Below are 20,272 nucleotides of genomic sequence, written 5' to 3'. Positions count from 1 at the left end.
CTAATTAAAACTTTTGGTTGTTCTTTGCAAGAAATTATAGAATTGTGTTCATTCCTCCTCTGATGAATATTTGCTTCATTAATATCAAATTCATGTCCCACTGCTCTGTTTCCATGCCTTTCTAAGTACAAAATAACTTATTGTTTCAATGCTGAATCACAGAGTAATCATTTTGATGACATTTTCAGCAATGCACATAACTCAATTTAAGTGACGATATGGATAGCCATGATAGAATTCTCATATGTGCTGGAAATAGAAATTACATTAAGACTTAGCCAGCACTGATTTTAAGTTGCCATCAATTGTTAAAATGTTAGAAAAATTATGCCTTATAAACAACAAAATATTGTTGATTCCTAGGGAGTTCAGCCAGGTGACCATTCCAAAACTTCTCTATTTTTTTCTCTACTCACAATTCCACCCATTTACTTCTTTCTCAGTAGAGAACTTCACTTCCTCATCACTTAGAGAATCAAGATGTTATAAGTAAGCTATGTATGTGCCCACTTTTTCACTTTTCCTTAAAGCTCATCCAGCTTTTTTTTTTTTTTCTTAAATCTCAGAGGCAAAGATACTCCTTTTCCTTTCTAAAGATAAACCTTCCTTTGATCTTTGTCTAGTAAATCAGTGACATAGATAAACACCACAGATGATTGTGATGCAAGTAGTCTTCAGCTCAGTTTGATAAACAATGGTGCCACCATCTTTCATCTCTGTCTCCACAAGGAGCTCTCATGTTGTTATAAATACACTCATTGAGGAATAGAAGTTTCCTGCTCCTTTTGTGCACTTCCTTCCTTTAAGATTGTCAATATTAGTAAAGAAATGTTTACCTCTTAGATGTTACACTGAAAAGAATCCAGATGCTCTAAACTATTCCAAACTCAGGACAGGATGAAACCCCAAAACAAAATTAGTTGCCCTGACTTCAAGGTACATTCTTGACCTTGGTCCTTGGAAGGTGAGGAGAATGAGAAGGATGAAAAAGATAAGTTATGAATGATGAAAAAAAACGTAAAAGTACTCATGGGCACCTATTCAAGGTTGATAGGGCTAGGACTACAGAAAGCCATGTACAAAACATGAAGGCATTTCTCACTTTTTCCATAAATATGCCTGGGTCCACCAACTAAAAGAGTTTTCCCGGACCTACACACACACCCCACCAGATGTTGTGAGGTTATATTACAAGTATCTTGAAAACAATCTACTTCCTTTTATTTAACTCTCAAAATTTCGAAGTGTATTCTTTACTCAATGACCCCACATTTCTTCTCACAATCATTTGCTCTTTATCTCTAAGCATTTTGACCTTTTGGTCCTAAACCAATGAAACTGCACTTCTGAAGGTCACCAATGATAATCACAAAATCAAATGGCCTTTTTCTCTGCCCCCTACTTTCCATCTACTGTATGTGATTTTCACAGATTTGACTACACATCCGTGAAATTCTCTTTCCTTCTGACTTTCCTAACACTAAACCACAGATCCTCAACTTATTTATTTGTGTCGTTTATTTCATTTTTCTTGGATGAAGCTCAAATTTCACAAAAGGAAGAAGCTGAGGGAGAAGGGTAAAAAAAAAAAAAAAAGGTTTATTGAGAGCAAAATCTTCCCAGAAAGTTATACAAAGAAAGGAATTGGAGACACACAACTTCCACCTCCACATTTCTAAACTCTGATTTTCTTCCATGGAGGGTAAAGGAGTTAAGACAAAGAAGTGTTTATCAGGCAGCAGAGATAGGAAATGTTCTTTCAAGCATGAAGAGAAGAAAGTCAGCATGTTATCTTTCTCCCATATACCAAAGGATGCTAATTTGCTTTTAATAACATTTAGTAATATACATTTAGTAACATGCTTTTAGAAGTCAGCACAAGGGGTGATTCCTTGGTTCACAATGATTTTTCCTATATTTGCAAATAACCCACTAATAAGCAAATATCATGCTTAATGGCCATATGTATACTCTAACCTTTCTATTCTGAGTGTCTCTGAATATCTAGGGGTAAATATCTGCTCTAAATTGGACATATAGATTTGGTATCCTTGGAATTCAAAATTTAGAAGAAAGAAACAAAGTCTTGCTGGGCATTTTGCCTGTGTCATGTTAATAAGTGTCAATACCTGGAATAAAAAGGCATTTCTTCAACTTCTAACAGTTGCCCTAGTCCCTGTTCTTCAACTACAGTAGTTCAATCTTTCAATTAAAGATGTAGTTCGATATTAAATACTGCAGAGACTTACAGGGAGAATGTACCATTAGTTGATCCCTCATGTAAGAGATACCAAAACAATGTAGGGTTGGGCTGTGTTTTTCTCTTTTGTTGCTCCTCACAGACTTTGGAATAAAATCCCAAAGTCCAAATCATGCACATTTTGTAGATAAAATTGAGCCATATAAAAATTTTGGTAGGTAAACACTGTTAGAATATATATTTGTTATTGGGTTAAATGTGACTCTCAGAGTTTTATTAGAAAGTTCAACCCACTTACTTTGTATCTCTTAACCATTTATTTTCCTTATCATCTGGGCTCTGAGAATGGTTATATGTTCAGAGTTACTTTTTACTGTCTATTCTTTACAATACACCTATGAGTTAGAGAAATATGATTATTCATACCGTACAGATGGTGGGAACTAAGGTATAATGCCATCTAAAACCTGAATAACAGAGTCGGAACCAGAATTTATGATTCCCCAAACCTCATGTAGAACAGTATTTCCTGTGATATCCCTGCCCTCTCTTTATTGTTCGTGAACAAAAGGCTGCATATAATTGCAATCTTTATAAATGCCAACTACTTTTTCAGAATGGGTTTGGTTCTTTCACTGTGATGGGAATATATTGTTTATTAAAATGTAGATAATGGTTATCAGTAGTACTCAGAGATAAGTTTTAGCTGATTTTGGAAATCATTATCTTCTGTGTTAGGCATAAGTTTAATTCTTTCCTCATTTGATTTCTTGTTTGGGGCATGTTTGTTAAAACAAGCAGTGGTCTCTGGTGGGAGAAATGTGTTGTTGGAAATAACATGGAGCTAAGCATTTAACCCTATGTACCAGGTTTGGAAACCTGCCAGCTTAGTCACCCAAGGCAAACGATGTTTTGTGCCAGAAACATATGAAAATTCAGATTAAACTTATTTTACTACTGGTAAAGAAAAGGAGTGCATAAGGAGGAAAATAATTTGGACTGATACATTTTTGGTCTTATTTATAAAGCAGCTATACATTAATATTAATAAAAAAGTTTTTTTCCCCTCTAAAGACTAGGTATGGGAAGAAAAGATATTGGCCTAATGTATGTATTTCTCCCATTCCTTTTTTTCTGGGGCCAATTTTGGAGTAACTAAATTAGAACATATAGAATAATATTACAGTTGATTTTCCATAAGGTAGAAATCAAAATACATCTTTGCTGTACTTATCATCCATATAATATCCAAATTAAGATTTCTTAAAGGATTTTCAAAGTGTAGTTTACCATCCATGTCATTCAGACTTTTTTTCTGTCAGTTAGTGAAGCGCAGGGGCTAACCTCATTCATATGATTCCCATCTGTCATCTCTGCAGCAGTGATGAAGCCCAAAATGAAATTCCATTCTTCATTTAATTCCTGTAGCTTGATATTAGTCAGGTAATCAAGCACAACTCCTGGGGTCTTGCGTTTTCAGATGAGGAAACTAAGGTCAAGTGACTTGCCCTGGGTCACCCAGCAAGACATCATAAGAACAAGGAAAAGATCCAGCAACCTTGGACTTTCTCAGACGTTAACAAGACCACTGAACCATACTATCTTCTCAGGTAATTGCCTTCTCTGACATCAAGTGGGTCACATTTTATTACCTTTTTTTTTTTCTTTTTAAACAGAATCCTTTTTTTCTTTCTTCTTTCTCTGCTTCTTTTAAACAGGCATTTAGAAATGCTATTCTCTGCTTAGTGTTTCTGGTAATTATCTTCAAGGAAACCAGAATACAAATTTAAAGTACTCATTAGCATGCTGATTAGAAATTTCTCTCAAAGACTCAAAAGGCTGGAAGAGACCCCCAGAGATCATCTGATCCAGCCCCTGACTTCAGGCGTGCTTCACCTAAACAGTTTCCAGCAGATGGAAAACTATATTTATGACCCCCACAGGGAGGGTCCCCAACCTCCCCTGGTAACACAACCCTGTGCTTAGATCTGCTTCACTACGTAATGGGTTATGAGCAAAATGTAGAAAAAGAAACTGCCCTCTCTTGTAATGTCAGATATTACTAAAATGACTAAGATTAAGCATAATTTATATTTGTATTCATATAAGTTATCTGACCGACATTTCTGACTTGATTTTGGAAAGGTCTTCCTTGTCATTTGGCATTCTTTTGACATAAAACTTTTTGTAATTTATTTTTCAATTTTAAACCATATTCTGGAAGAACCTTCGTAAAAATGTCCGCACTTTTTATTTTTGTGCCTTTTGCTTCTTCTATGCAGAATGTGTCCCACAGAAATACTAGTACTTTCTCCCAATCTCTATTTCACCACCCTAACCTGGATAACCTTACATTGGGTTTGAGGGAACTGTGAGACTTAAGAACTCTTTCTGATGGCTTAGAAATTAAAAGATGAGCTGGGTACATGTGTACATCCTGACTTGTTCATGGGAATTGCCTTCATCACTTTCTAATTTCTTTAGCAGATTGTAGATAGGGCTTCAGAAAATCCCGTTTCCATAATCACAATCCCATTTTGGCATCATTCTTTTCAGGGACTGATTGATCTCAAATTTGACATTTATGCTTCTGATCTAAAATAATTTTCTATCTTCATTAAAATCAGAATATACTTATAAAAATATTTATGAGTGCTCTCCTGAATCTCAGTTTTGAATGGCAGAAATAATTTGCTGAAAGAAAAAATTCCTAGCTCAAATGTACCTAAGAGAATGGGGAATTTATCCAAAAGGCTGGCCTCTCATATTTACACAACCTGTTTCAATGAGCTACATGAATTATATCCTGGGCACTGAAAGTGGTGGGAACATTCTGTTATTTCTTCATAAGCCAAAATGTGTAAATGTGTCAACAATGCCTGCAGATTTCTCAGACACTGCCTTCCAGATTGTCTCTTTATTCTTCTTCTTTATTTTCTGCTTCTTTATTAAGACAGATCTATAGGACAGGACAAGCATTGACTTGAGACCTGAGTCACTGGGGTTCCTTGTAGAACTCCCACTGACCAACAGTGAGCTTCAGCAATTCTTCGTTATGGGGTCCTGATATCTATTTGTAAAATGAAGAGCTTGTAATGGATGACTTTTAAGATCCCTCTCACCTCTAAAATTCTAGCATAAGTGAATGAACAAATGAAGAAATAAATGACTGAATAAATTATTGAGCATTCTGGTCTAGTTCTACCTAATTTGTCTTTCTTACAATACAATTGAGTGGCATTACTCCAATATGCATTTTTGAAATGTATTTAAATTATAAGCTAAATGTTGATTGAATATTGTTGACTTGATGTAATAAATGTTTATTAAAACCTTTTTTGCCAGACATATGTGGAAGATAAAAGAAAAAGGCAGTCAGTCATTTAAATATTTAAATATGTTGATTGTCAACACTATGAATGCAGCTTGAGACCAAAATTAAATGTCAATTAAATAAAATTTGATTAAATACAAATGCACTATATCCATAAAGAAGAATTTGGAACAAAGTATTAAACCAAGTCTGTTCCAATGAAAAATCCCATGTCAGGATTTGTCCAAATGTCTTTTACTCCCTTTCCTAGAAATCTGCTACAGTCGATGTGAGAAAGCACCAAGAATACTCCCACCAATATATACATATGCTGTGTTGTGCTAGGGGGCACAAATCCTGTCTTGATTTACTCATGTGCAACTCCATCAACACTGTGAGAAATTCAGGGCAAAGTTTAGTTTATTTTTCAAAAAGGATCATGTTGTTACATATTCCAAATAACACACGAACTCTTTTTGATTATAAAACCGATGATGTGCAGCCATACACATTTAGGCTACTCATTTAGCTTTTCATTGACTAAATGTCGGACTTGTTTGACTCATTCTTTATGGCAGATATTTTTAAAAGCAAGATTTGACAAAGAGAAAAATGAGGTGAATTTCTAGAACCATAAAAGCATGGAGGCAGTAATTATAGGAAAAATTTGAAATTTTAATGCCAAAACATGGTGAACATGCTAAAATATGGGAAAATGTTGCACACGTTATTTGGCTTGAGATGGACAAAAATTATCTATGTGTTTGAGATAATCTCATTTGAATGTTGTCCTTTGTTTAATCAGGTGGAGTAAGTGCTGCCTCTTCTGTGCTGAATTTGGAGAAGTTGATTGAGGGGGATCCACGTGTAGATGTTGAGCCCTGACAAGAGATTGGAACCAGGAAGTAAAGGTAAAACAGGAGGTCCTTCTCTAACTTACCTTGCCCTGAAATCAAACCTTGTCTTTCTCCGTGAGCAAATGTGGGAAGTAGCAACCTTAGACAGTCCACACTCTTTGGTGTCCTGCCCCCTGAGCACACACAACCTACTCAGTCACAGTCACATGGTAATTGACAAACAGAGTCAGCATCATTGACTATGAAGTAGGAACTCACCAAAGGAGTCTGTCGTCACATTTTCTGACTCAACACCTTGTTAGCTATATGACTTTGCAAAGCTTTTTTATTTCTCTCAACTGTTTACATCTCTTAAGAAATAAGAGATTTTTTAACTTTGCCAATGACTCTTTCTGTCCTAAGTTTCTGTCTCTAAAAAAATTTTTAATGCTACATAAGTTGACATGTTATTTTACCATAGCATTATTAAATATAAGGCAAGATATAGTGTGTAAGAATATAGTGTGTATATTCTGTACTGTAGCATTATTAAATATAAGGCAGAATGTATTGTGTAAGGTAGTTAGTGAAATAGCAAAACAGCTTATGGTCTGCTCAAATTTGAATCTAAGTGAAACAGGAAACAAAAAAGGGGTTATCCACATTAATCCTTGGGTTATTTATTGACTCAGAACCAGGCTGTCTAGATCTATGTTGTTTATGGGGATGGATAATGGTGGCTGCTTTCAGATATATATAAAGCCTCGAAACTGAGTAGGTCAAGTTAATACAAATGTACTAAATACACATTCTGTCCCTTTGGCATTAAAAATACAGAAACATAGGTAATAAAAGATGCTACTGCATTATTAAGTTTTGACTAAATATTGATATATTTATATTCCAACAGGAAATGATTGAAGCATATGACAAGATAGTCTCTCTGGATCCAAGGAGCTTAGGATGGGACGCTGGGGAGAAAAGACGAACACAAACAAACCTGCAATGGATCCGCCCAATATAATAAATACCAATGTTAGACACATATTCCTGTAACAAGGCAACTTCTATAAATATAATAGAATCAAGGACAAGAAAAACAGATTGTTTTTAATTAAGGAGAAGGAAATTGGCTAATTGGGGGATAAATGAAGTGGGGTGACTGATAGAGTGAAGGTAACCAGGATCAGAATCAGAAAACACAAATCGAAGATTTATATTTTCTCTATTACAGATTAGTGAATTTCAGAGTGAAGTGATTACTCTTGAGGAAACATGGAAAGGTAAGATCTAGGAATATTAACACAGAGACCCAATATCTTATAGTGCTTAATATGTGTTAGGCACTACTCTGAGTATTTACATATATTAGCTCATTTAATTCTTTCAACAGCCATTTGAAGGTAGTACTAATATTATCCCTATTTTACATGTGATGAAATGGACATGGAGAGGTTCAATGACTTGCCCCATGTCTGATAGCTAGAAAGTGGCTGAGCTGGTTATAGACCTGGGCAGTCTATGTCCAAAGTCAGCACTCTCAACCGTGATGTTGTATAACAGCCAAACGAGTAAAAGAGGGTGTCCATTAAAATTATAGCCTATGACAGCAAAAGACTGGAGAATGGCAAATATTCTGGTTCTCAAAGAGGAAATTATGTTATAAAATACTTCAGAAAACACTCTTAAATAGATTATTAAATTATGTTTTATTAATACTCGAAAAACAAATTGTTGATCATGTGGAGTGAATGTTGTTTCCTCTGGAATAAATTACGCCAAACTCAACTCATCTTTTTTATCTTTATGGTTGTTATAACTGATAAAATGTGATATAACAGGCATATTGTACCTTGATATCAGCAGAAGTTTTTCTGTCTTAATAAAGATGACAAAAATCTTCAAAATGATCTTAAAAATGAAAATTAAATAAAATCTTGATGATTTTGTATAAATAGATTCATAGATAGCTACAATGCCTCAAATTATAAATGAATCAATGAATCAATACAAAGATGAATGGATGTCTCTAGTGATGCATGAAAACTTTTGTATTTGGGTTAATATTATCCATAATCAAGAATAGGATGAGTGGACTGAGTAGGAATTCATATTTTTAAAAAATGCTAAAAGTTTTACTTGACTAAAAGTGTGACGCATTTCAAAGAACATGACAGTCAAAAATGGTAATGCAATCGAAGAGAGTGCTATCAGAAATTCCATGTACAGAACAAGGGAGGTAATAGATGGCATAATTTTAGGATCGCATGTAAACAATTACGTTCCATGTGAGTGACTCATAATGAAGGGAAATAATTAGGAGGGCAACCTGGATGGTAAAATTTTGAACATATAACGAATGAATAACAGAAGTTCAATCTGTAAAACGGGTGTGTGTGTGTGTGTGTGTGTGTGTGTGTGTGTGTGTGTATGTACGCATTCACATATGTATGTGTGGTCCAGACATAAGTATTGAGATTATGTTGATCTCTTTCTGAGAAACAGATGAGCATCATCAGGATGCTCTGATTCACATTTTAACAGGACCACTCTGTCTCTATATTGTGACAAAAGAAGAGTGAGGTAAGGATGGAAGCAGAAAAATAACATAGATCAGCGGTCTCCAACCTTTTTGGCACCAGGGATCGGTTTTGTGGAAGACAATTTTTCCATGGACGGGGGTGTGGGGGAGGGGATGGTTCGGGATCCCAGCCGCTCACCTCCTGCTGTGTGGCCTGGTTCCTAACAGGCCGTGGACTGGTACCCCAGGGGTTGGGGAACCCCGACATAGATGGTAATGATCTAGAAGAAAGATGAAGGTTACCTGTATTGGGATGATTCAGAATGGTAAAATGCTATTTTTTTTTTAAACAACTTTATTGGAGTATAATTGCTTTACAATGGTGTGTTAGTTTCTACTGCATAACAAAGTGAATCAGCTATACATAACATATATCCCCATATCTCCTCTCTCTTGCGTCTCCCTCCCACCCTCCCTATCCCACCCCTCTAAGTGGACAAAAAGCACCGAGCTGATCTCCCTGTGCTATGCGGCTGCTTCCCACTAGCTATCTATTTTACAATTGGTAGTGTATATATGTCCATGCCGCTCTCGCACTTTGTCCCAGCTTACCCTTCCCCCTCCCCGTGTCCTCAAGTCCATTCTCTACGTCTGCGGCTTTATTCCTGTCCTGACCCTAGGTTCTTCAGAACCTTTTTTTTTTTTTTTAGATTCCATATATCTCTGTTAGCATACAGTATTTGTTTTTCTCTTTCTGACTTACTTCACTGTGTATGACAGTCTCAGGTCCATCCACCTCACCACAAATAACTCAGTTTCGTTTCCTTTTATGGCTGAGTAATATTCCATTGTAGATATGTGCCACATCTTCTTTATCCATTCATCTGTCAGTGGACACTCAGGTTGCTTCCATGTCCTGGCTATTGTAAATAGAGCTGCAATGAACATTGTGGTACATGACTCTTTTTGAATTATGGTTTTCTCAGGGTATATGCCCAGTAGTGGGATTGCTGGGTTGTATGGTAGTTCTATTTTTAGTTTTTTGAGGAACCTCCATACTGTTCTCCATAGTGGCTGTATCAATTTACATTCCCACCAACAGTGCAAGAGGGTTCCCTTTTCTTCACACTCTCTCCAGCATAAAATGCTATATTTTTTTGGCTTTACCATATCTTTAAAGGTGAAGCCAATAAGATTTGATGGTATTACCTGTAGCATATGGGACACCATACGCCAAGATATTTGGCCTGAGCTATATTTTATTCATAATAAAATTCCAAAATTTAAAGGAACCTTAGAAACCTTCTCACCAAACCTTGGATTCTTCAAAGGAATTCTTTCTACAATAACCTGCTCCTGCTTGAACACTTCTGTGACAAGGAACTCACTATCTCACACAGCACCCATCCTATTTTAGAGAAGCTCTGCTTTTAAAAGCTCTTTTTCTTATACCGAGCTAAAGCCTGTTCCTCTGTGATGGACAAGTGTGCTATTATGATTTATAAAGAAGAAATATACATTTGGTCTTCCTCCTCATTTCTCGCACAAAGCTCCTAAAACTCTTGCGAATTCATAAGTGATAAGAGCAATAAATGTATGTTGACATTCATAACACCTTTCAAACACACCTGAGTTTATGTTAATAAGGTGATTTTGGAAAGCCTCTAAGGATGGGGGCTGGTCATGAAGGGAAACAACCATGTGAATAAAGGGTTGGAACTTGCAGTCTCCTTCCTCCAACCTCTGGAGAGGGGAAAGGGGCTAGAGATTGAGTTCAGTCACCATGGGTCAATGATTTAATCAACCATGCCTATGTAAGGAAGGCTCCATAAAAACCCAAAAGGTCTGGGTTTAGGGAACTTCCAGGTTGGTGAACCAGAACACATCCACATGCCACTGTGCCTGGGTCCCAAACTCCATGGAGACAAAAGAACCTGCATTCAGGACCTGGCCCTATGTATCTCTTCATCTGGCTGTGGATTCCTTTAATATCCTTTGTAATAAACTGGTAGTCTAGTGAATAAACTGGTTTCCCGAGTTCTGTAAGATAATCTAACAAATTAATTAAACCCAAGGAGGGGGGTCATAGGAACCTCTGATTTATGGATGGTTGGTCAGAAGCACAGGTAACAACCTGGACTTGCGACTGGCACCTGAAGTGAGGATGATCTTTTGGGACTGAGCCCTTATGCTGTGGATCTGATGCTATATCTCTGAGTAGACGGTGTTGGAATTGAGTTGAGTCGTAGGACACCCAGCTGGTGTTGGAGAATGGCTTCGTGTGGGAAAAAAATCCCACATATTGGAATTCGTGTCAGAGAGTAACAAGTAAATGATAAAAGATGAAAAACCTGGTAGGAAGGTGGATAAGAGAAAATGATGGTGGGACTGTATTTGTTTCTTCACACAAAACATGGTATGTGTCATTAGGTATATAACAAATATATTTTTCACTGCCTGAGCAGTTTGGAAGACTAGTATTGGGTCATAATGACCATAGGATATTAGTTCATTATTTCTTAATGAGGTTTAAAAAGAATAACATTAAAACATCTTCTCTATCCACTATGCTTATATATATGTCTTGTTGATTCAGTGAGTTTGTATGCGATGACGGTGATTTTGAACAAATGAAAAATACCATTGTATTCTAATTTATGGCACCTTGGTGTCCTAAATCTCAGTTATATTTAAGTGTACATGCCCTTCAATAAGGAGTGATCTACAAAATATAAACCAGTAGTTTGGCCAGCAACTAATCAGAATGGATGTCAGTTTGCTTATCAGCTGCATATCAGCCTGCTTCAAACCAGGGGAGAATTAAAACTATTTGAGTGCTCAGCTTAAATACTGCATATTTCTATTTTGTCTTTATTGTAATGAGGAAGCCCTGTCTTTAGCTCCTGCTGTGCACTTTTGGAGGGTCTTCCATATGGTTGCTAAGTATTTTGGCATTTTCCCAACTGTTACAATTGGGTCAGTGGGGGGGATTGTGTGGGAGTAATAAAACAAGGGTGACTGCAGCAGGGAGGAATACGATCACTAGACACATCACAGCTTATTGCCTCTCAGGCACTCAAGCACAGCTCAGTGCTATTCATTACAACAGGCAGCCAGGGCAAACCGCCTTTTTGCTATAGAGCTTACCCCAAGAAAGGCCGGGACTTGGGGGCAGAGGCTGTTTCCTGCTTATGTTTTTTTTTTTTTTTCCTGTTTCCTTACTTCTTCACCTTCCCACAATATCTCAAATAACTTGAGAAGGAGTAAGATACTTATACCTTGCATACTACTATGTTATTCCGAGAAAGTTTTCATGAGCAGACTCTTAGCTGAATTTTAGCAGCAACAGCGGGATGATCAGTGGCCCTGAGGGCTTTGATGTCTCAAGAGGGGGAGAAATGGGGAAGGAAAGTCTGACTACCCCAAATATTTAAAAATCCTTGAGACATGATTCTTAAAGCCAGAGGTGACTGATAATACCGATACTATTATTGCGGTGTCTTCCTATCATAAATCACATCTTTGTAAAAAAGTACTATGATTTTCATCCTGTGGAAGGCAGTGCTGCTTAAAGCACTAATAGATTGGGAGAAAAAAGTTCAAAGTAAAATTAAGATTCCAAATAGCAAAATAATATATTAAACAGAGATGTGTACACACAGAAAGAGGAAGACACACACACACACACACACACTCACAAAATGAACGATGAACTCAAGGTCTTGATCCAAAGACAGTATTTCCCATATTTACGCTTATACACAGAAGGATTCTTGAAATAATTCATTATGCTTTTCCTTTTACATAATATGGAGCTTTTTTCCACAGTGAATACCAATGTACAGGTATGTAGCATTCTAATAGGTTCACAGTGTAGCCATACATTTTTCTTGAGCAATTACAAGAAATTGAGATATTAAAGAAATAGAGCTGCCGACATTTAAACCGGTATACAACAAATGTGTATGGATTTCTTTTTTCATGTTTCCAGCCAAGAACATTAAATAAAATATGGTGCCTTAAGGGAGCTGCTCCCCATTCCCTTCCTCCCCCGCCACTCTCAAGCCTAGAAACCGGATCCCTGGAGACCCACACCTGGTGGTCAGAGCCTGCGGCTCAGGGCCGCAGTGAGCGCCTCGGGTCCGGCAGGGGGCTGCGTGGGCGACGTCGGAGAGACCGCTGAGCGAGTCAGGGCCCAAACGAGTGTGAACTCCCGAGACAAATACCACCGGGGCTCGGACCTCAGCATTATCACCAGCCCCTGCACTTATGTATGCCTTGATACAGACAGCAAGGGGATGGTCGTAAATCAACTGGTTCCAGGACGACCCACGCTTGTCCTAGGATTCTGGGGACCCCCCTACTTCCAGCTTCTCCGGGGCAAAAAGAGCGCTAAGTAAGGCTCATCTCTGTCAGCATTCAGCACGGAACCCGCACCTGGAAGCCATCTGACACCGCCTGCAGTCTCCTACGCACTGCTACCACCTCAAGCCTCGCATGATTCGCCACACCGGGACGCTGCAAGCGGGAGAGCGGGCAGCAGCTGAAGTGAGGGCAGCGCTGCAGCTTCAGGCGCCGCAGTACGCAGGCGCGCGCGCAGATCACGCAGGCGCTGCCTGGAAGTGACTTCTCCAAAAAGTGTCTTAGTTCGCGGTCACCTGAGCGGAGGGCAACTCCGCTGCGGCAGGGTTCGTGGTTACCCGCCCTCCGCGGGTCCTGCCTGGAGACCCCGCCCTCTTCTCTTGCCCATCCGCTCCGCCATCCCGAGCCCTCCAAAGGCCTGTCCTTTTCCTCCGGTCCTTTCCCAGTCGCGGGCCGGACCGGGCCGAGCCGGGCTGCCCGGACGCGGTCCCTGACCATGGCGTCCCTCTTCAAGAAGAAAACCGTGGATGGTGAGTTCCAGGCTGGGCCGACGGGGCCCAGCTCTGTCTTTCCCCGGCGTATTTTGGGGGCTTCCGGCCGCGATTCTTGTTGCTGTCCCTGGGGGCGGGGCTGGATCAAGTGGCCCCACAGGTGACCACTTGACCTACCTCGTGCGTCACTTTTCTGTTTCCCTATCTCTTCTGACTCACCCCACCTCAACCTCACCTGGGCAGTCTTGCTTCCTCTCTCTGATAACATAGTCCTTAACAGCCCCGCCCCCAGGTTTCTCCTTTAGCGGGATCCTGAGCATCCACGGAGGCAGGATGCGGCTGGCCCTTGAGTGTCATTAGACTTGGTGATTTGATGAATTTCTTATTGGTTTCCCCTGCTTGGTTTACTGCTCCTTCAGTTTGGAGCCGTACTACTTCTGGGCATCCAAACCGGAAACCTGTGTTGAGGTGGGGGAGGGTGTAATAGGCTACTGTTACAAAATGAACTTAGGTACGGGCCGGTCTTGCCCTAGGAACACCCCATCAATAGAGACGTGAAAAAAATGCTTCTTGACTGACACCGGTAGAAAAATTAAAGAAATCCAGGGGAAGTGCCTGGATTTAGTTTTCATAGTAGATTTTTCTCCCTTATGATTGTGTTTTGCTATCTAAAGAGATATGGTATGCATTATCTGCCTAGAAGTTTACATTTTAAGAGACTTGCATTGCTTCAGACATTTAGCTCAATGTCATGTTAAGGGGAAAAAAGTGAATGTACAGGAATATACAAATGGGTATTTATAAGGAATGACTGTAATATGTGTTTATGTAACTGTTTAATTAGTCTTGATACTTTCATTGACTCTACTAGGAATCAAATTCATTCAAGTTATTTAAAAATCGTGTTTCTCATTACATGTTGAATCTAGGTTGTTGCTGGTTCAGTCGAAGAATCACTTCTTTGTAAGGGTCTAACTCTGCCACAAAAGGAGCAGTGGTAGCTAGACAGTGATTGGTACCAACAGGGTGGTCAGTCCAGACCTGGGGTAACTCCTTCATTCCTCTGTAGTGACTTTTCCAAGGCCAGCACAGTTATTTTGTGGAGGATGACAAAAACATATGTTTACCCTGCCACCCTACCCTTTACTTCAACACATAATGGCATTTTACCCCTAATTTATCACAGAGCATAATAATATTTTCGCTTATTCTGAGTGGGTGAAATTGACCTTTTATTAACTGAGAAATACCACTTACAATACCTGAAATAACTACCAAGTTGGGATAGGAAGTAATACAATTATGTGAAATGAGTTTTATGTGTGTTTTACCTGAGAATCCTATTTAATCTTTAACATGGCACTTTAGTTTTTCAGTGTTTCAGTACCAGTAATATAATTTTCAGTCATTGTATAGTACTCCAGGGGAAAAAATGGTTCATTTTTTTGGTTTCAGTTTTATAGAGTGAGAATTTACTAAACAGAGGAAAAGGGTTGCATCTTTCTTACTGTGATGTTACAAATTAAATTTTAAAAATTAACATTAAAAGCCAAACATCCTAGCTTTAATTGCTTGATATCTGTCAAATTTTTACTAAGACATGAATATCAGTTCTATATTTTCAGTGCTGTGCTTCCTGGTGCTTTTGGCAATCTAGTGACTATTGTACTTGAAGTATAGAGCAGAAAAAAAAAAAAAAGACAATGAGGATGTGCAGTGAGGGTGTTTAACTGTATATTTATTTGAAGTTGGGTTAATTCATCCAAGAAATAATGTTTTAGCTAAATAGACTTATTTGCGAGAAAAAGATCCTAAGGACTTTTGGAAGGAACTATACTACTGTCTTAAAGATCTATGTATGAAATTTCTGAATATAATTTTGGCCACTATGTACATTCACTATAACTACCAAACTGCATACTTGATGTTTTCTTAAATTATCATGTCAATTCAGATCACTTAATGACATCTTAACTGTCGATCTGTACTTTCATTATTTTGATCTAGAGATTTACTGATGTTTTTATTCTTTGTTTTATCAAAAATAAGGTGTTTTGTTTAAAAGGTGACAGCATTCTTCTTAGCAATAATGAGGCTATATATTATGAAGTTAAATGTATTCTTATGCATTTCTCCCAGATCCTTAGACTCGTTGATTATTGATCACAAGATCTTTTACTGTATGCTGTCTTTTTATCTGTTTCAGCAGCAATGAAATTCTGATATGAAAGGAAAATATGTAACTGCTTATAGAGCTGGAGAATAATTGAATCTTTTTGTCTCTTTGGATTGGCTAGAAGAGTTGCATATTATATCATTAAAAAATACTGCACATTGTAAATTAAAAAGGGAGACAACATTACACACTTACTACTATTCAGAGTTATGTTTAATTCATTTTTGACATAAAGATGAACAAGTCTCTGCAGTGTATACTTTGTTACAAAAATTAATGAGAATTGTACCTCAATGCTAAAGAAGAGATTCTTTTGAATTTGAAATTACAGTTGAGTACTTTTACTGATTTATAAGATATATACATATATATAAGGCATATATATGGCAATGTGTTTATCTACAGTGTTTTTTTGTTTTTTGTTTTTTTCCTAAGTGGACTAATGGTGACCTATTTATTGAAGCTAATTATGAACCTATAAATCAGGATGCCATGAGGACTTGTCATGAATGCACAACTAAATATGCCTCTTAAAAAGTGAAGTTCTTTAGGCACTATATACTTTTTGTCTGTTATCCTCAACAAAGACAAATTTGAGGTATTACTCTAAGCCAGCACTGTTAGCATTTTGTATCAGTATCTTATTTAATTCTTACAAAACCTATAAGTACTATTATTATCCCCACTTTATAGATGAGGAAACTGAGAGGCAAAGGACTAAGTAACTTGCCCAAGATCAAACAGCTACTAAATTAACTTGGCTACGGGCCTGCAGCAGAGCCAGGACCTCATCTCTTTGGGTATTATCATTGTTATTTCTTCTTATTGGAGAGCCTGTGGCACAGTTTAATTTTGCTGTTCTTGCTAAGTACATGGAATTCTCAGCTTTTGGTAGGTACCATGTACACCTACCTTTTGTCTGTGAGCCAGACTATTTTCTCTCATTAGTATTAGTATTAGTATTATTTTCTGTCATTAGAATTAGTATTAGAACTTTAATTTCTAATGGTGGTAGAACTGGAAACAACCCTCCTTTTCCTGATTCTCCCTTAACCCAACATTTTCTTAGGAAGTATTTTCCAGTCTCTTTTTGCTCTTCATCGAAACGTCTCGAAGGAGTGGTGATGTCTCCTATCTTCACTTCTTTACTCCTCTGATGCTCCCCATTGTACAGCAGTTTGTTTTACATCTCATGTAATGAATGAAATCTTGCTAAGATCATCCGTGACTTCTAGATCACCAAATCCAGTGGTCATTTTTTAGTGATCGTCTCTTGGGCTTATGTTTTGAATTTGATTTTGACAATAATTTCTTCCTTGAAATTCTCTTTCAGCTCGCATGACATAACACTCTCTTAATTTTCCTCAAATTTTTTTGACTACTCTTTTTCTTTTTCCTTTTATGTTTTTCTTTCTTTTTTCCTTTCTTTCTTCCTTCCTTCTTTCCTCCCTCCTTTCCTCCTTTCTTCCTTTCTTATTTGAACCTGCCCTTTAAATGTTGGTATTTTTCTTGGTTCCATCTTGAACTACCACTATTCTAATCGTACATTCTCTCCCTACATGATCTTATCTAAACTCTTATTATTTTAGATATAACCCAAGTGCTGATGGATCCCAATTGTGTATCTCTAGATATATTTTTCTGAGTTTCAGACCAATATATACAATAGTTTGCTAAGTATCTCCACCTTGATGTCCCAGATACCTCAAATTAAAACAGATCCCAAACAGAATTCATCACCATCTCCTTCAAGTCAGTTCCTTTACTGGGTTCTCCTCTTCTAGTGTTTGGCAGTTCTTGATTTTGCCCTCTACCTTCAATTAATTACCAAGTCCTTTTCCTTTTGCCTCTTAAATGTTTGGCACATATGATCTTCCTTGCTCTTATTCAGATCCCATTTATTTTACACTTTACTACATCACTTTTCTGTGTTTCTTTCCTGTAACTTCATAGCCTTTAAATCATTCATCTATTGGGTTAGCCAAAAGGTTTGTTTGTTTTTTTCTGTAAGATGGCTCTAGTAGCACTTAGTTGTCTTTAACTTCATTTGAAACAATTTTGTTAGATTGTATGTAATGGCTGTCATATCAGCGTGCATTTAAAAAAAAAGACTTGTCAAGATTGGTGAATTTTTGTGTAGCCATTTTAATATTGAAGATGGAAGAAAAAACAACATTTTCGGCATATTATGTTTTATTATTTCAAGAAAGGTAAAAACGCAACTGAAATGCAAAAAATGATTTGTGCAGCGTATAGAGAAGGTGCTGTGACTGATCGAACGTGTCAAAAGTGGTTTGCGTAGTTTCCTGCTGGAGATTTCTTGCTGGACGATGCTCTGCGGTCCGGTAGACCAGTTGAAGTTGATAGGGATCAAATCGAGACATTAATTGAGAACAATCAATGTTATACCACATGGGAGATAGCCGACATACTCAAAATATCCAAATCAAGCGTTGAAAATCCATTGCCCCAGCTTGGTTATGTGAATCACTTTGATGTTTGGGTTCCACATAACTTTAGCGAATAAAAGCTTCTTGACGGTATTTCTGCATGTGATTGTCTACTTAAACGTAATGAAAACATTCTGTTTTAAAAACAAATTGTGACAGGCGATGAAAAGTGGATACTGTACAATAATGTGGAACGGAAGAGATCGTGTTGCAAGCGAAATGAACCACCACCAACCAAACCAAAGGCCGGTCTTCATCCAAAGAAGGTGATGTGTATATGGTGGGATTGGAAGGGAGTCCTCTGTTATGAGCTCCTTCCAGAAAACCAAACGATTAATTCCCACAAGTACTGCTCCCAATTAGACTTAACTGAAAGCAGCACTAGACGAAAAGCGTCCAGAATTGGTCAACAGAAAACGCATAATCTTCTATCAAGATAATGCTAGACCGCATGTTACTTTGATGACCAGGCAAAAACTGTTACAGTGGCTGGGAAGTTCTGATTCATCCGCCGTATTCACCAGACATTTCACCTTCGGATTTCCATTTATTTCGGTCTTTACAAAATTCTCTTAATGGAAAAAATTTCAATTCCCTGGAAGACTGTAAAAGGCACCTGGAACAGTTCTTTTCTCAAAAAAATAAAAAGTTTTGGGAAGATGGAATTATGCAGTTGCCTGAAAAATGGCAGAAGGTAATGGAACAAAATGGTGATAACGTTGTTCAGTAAAGTTCTCGGTGAAAATGAAAAGTGTGTCTTTTATTTTTACTTAAAAACCAATGGCACTTTTTGGCCAACTCAATACAAAGTTGCCTGTGTGATTGATATATATGAAATCCAAATCTTACTATGCTACTCCTCAGTATATATCCATTTGAGTCTCTAGCACTAAAAGGATCAAGTGAGTGCTCTTTAATAAGGTATGTATGGGCCTGCTTGATCTGGTCCTTGTCTTCCTTTCTAGCCATGTCATTTTACTCTCCAAGAACACTTCTCATATTCATCTGTATATACCATACTCTTACCCACTCTGACATATTTTAAATTATAATGACTTTATGCATAGAATTCTTTTTTTTTCTTCCTCTAGCTTACTTGAACTGTGTCAGGTTTTTTCTTTTTCTAGAAACTCTTCTTTGATGCCACCTCAAATTATGTTAAATGCCTCACTCCTTGTGTTCCCCCCATCTGCTTCCCGATTTGCATTCGCCAGAACCAAAGTAGATCCTCACGCACTTCCAAAGTTGGATTATGCTTTTTCTAAGTTTTTCCGTCATTCCACATTTGCAAGGTTGCAGAGAGTCTTCAGCATAAATGAAAATAACTGCAGCAGTTTAGAATTTAGAGACTAAATTCCAAAATAGTAACATTTACTAACCAAAAGTTGTGTTCCCAGTATCCAGAGCTTACTATAGTCTACATCCATATTATCGCCACTCACCTCGAACCTTAGTACAAGTTTAGAGATAATTTGAGGAATGTTACTGACAGTAGAGGAACAAAGCTTCTTGGGTTTTGCCTCATTGGGGTGGTATCCATGTATGCTAGTTTTCCAGAGTTCAGAACCTGTGAAGTTTTGACTAAGTTGGATAAATCTGTCAAGAGTCAGTTGTGATGCCACATTTTTTGTAGCTCAAGAAGGAATAAAATTTACCATCTATATAAATTAGATCCCCTTCAGAAACATTCTGCTTTCTTCCAAGTAAAATACAAAATTCTTATGGTGCTACCTACAGTAAGTACCCAGATCTTTCCTAGCGTGTTGTGTGTTCCCAGAGTGATTATTATTCTGAATATTTAAAAACTCAAATTACTTTCTGTTTGGTCCCTAAATTCTTGGCACACCAAAGAAAAATAATTGAATAAGGGATTCAGGGGCACCGTTCTCTTTTCTGAGCATTTTTCTGAGCAAAAATTCTCCA

The 20,272-nt window shown here is 37.7% G+C and overlaps 1 protein-coding gene and 1 long non-coding RNA gene across 2 annotated transcripts in view; one reads left to right on the top strand and one right to left on the bottom strand.

Annotated features, from left to right (window-relative positions):
* Positions 1-6,304: 6,304 nt before the first annotated feature.
* LOC137765811 (uncharacterized) lies at positions 6,305-13,385 on the bottom strand. Its single transcript, XR_011074256.1, has 4 exons — positions 13,308-13,385; positions 9,634-9,805; positions 9,070-9,151; positions 6,305-6,394 (listed from the first exon to the last, which is right to left on the bottom strand). It is a non-coding gene; the product is annotated as an uncharacterized lncRNA (long non-coding RNA).
* A 96-nt stretch (positions 13,386-13,481) lies between these two features.
* Positions 13,482-20,272, top strand: part of CHMP2B (charged multivesicular body protein 2B) — a 29,190-nt gene continuing 22,399 nt past the window's right edge. Inside the window, exon 1 of the mRNA XM_068546903.1 lies at positions 13,482-13,762. Coding sequence (XP_068403004.1) covers positions 13,729-13,762 — 34 coding nt within the window. The 5' untranslated portion in view covers positions 13,482-13,728. The remainder of the gene's footprint in view (positions 13,763-20,272) is intronic.

Source organism: Eschrichtius robustus, chromosome 6 (assembly GCF_028021215.1).
Source record: "Eschrichtius robustus isolate mEscRob2 chromosome 6, mEscRob2.pri, whole genome shotgun sequence".
In the NCBI taxonomy this organism is placed as follows: domain Eukaryota; kingdom Metazoa; phylum Chordata; class Mammalia; order Artiodactyla; family Eschrichtiidae; genus Eschrichtius; species Eschrichtius robustus.
This window is presented reverse-complemented; position numbering and strand designations above follow the sequence as displayed.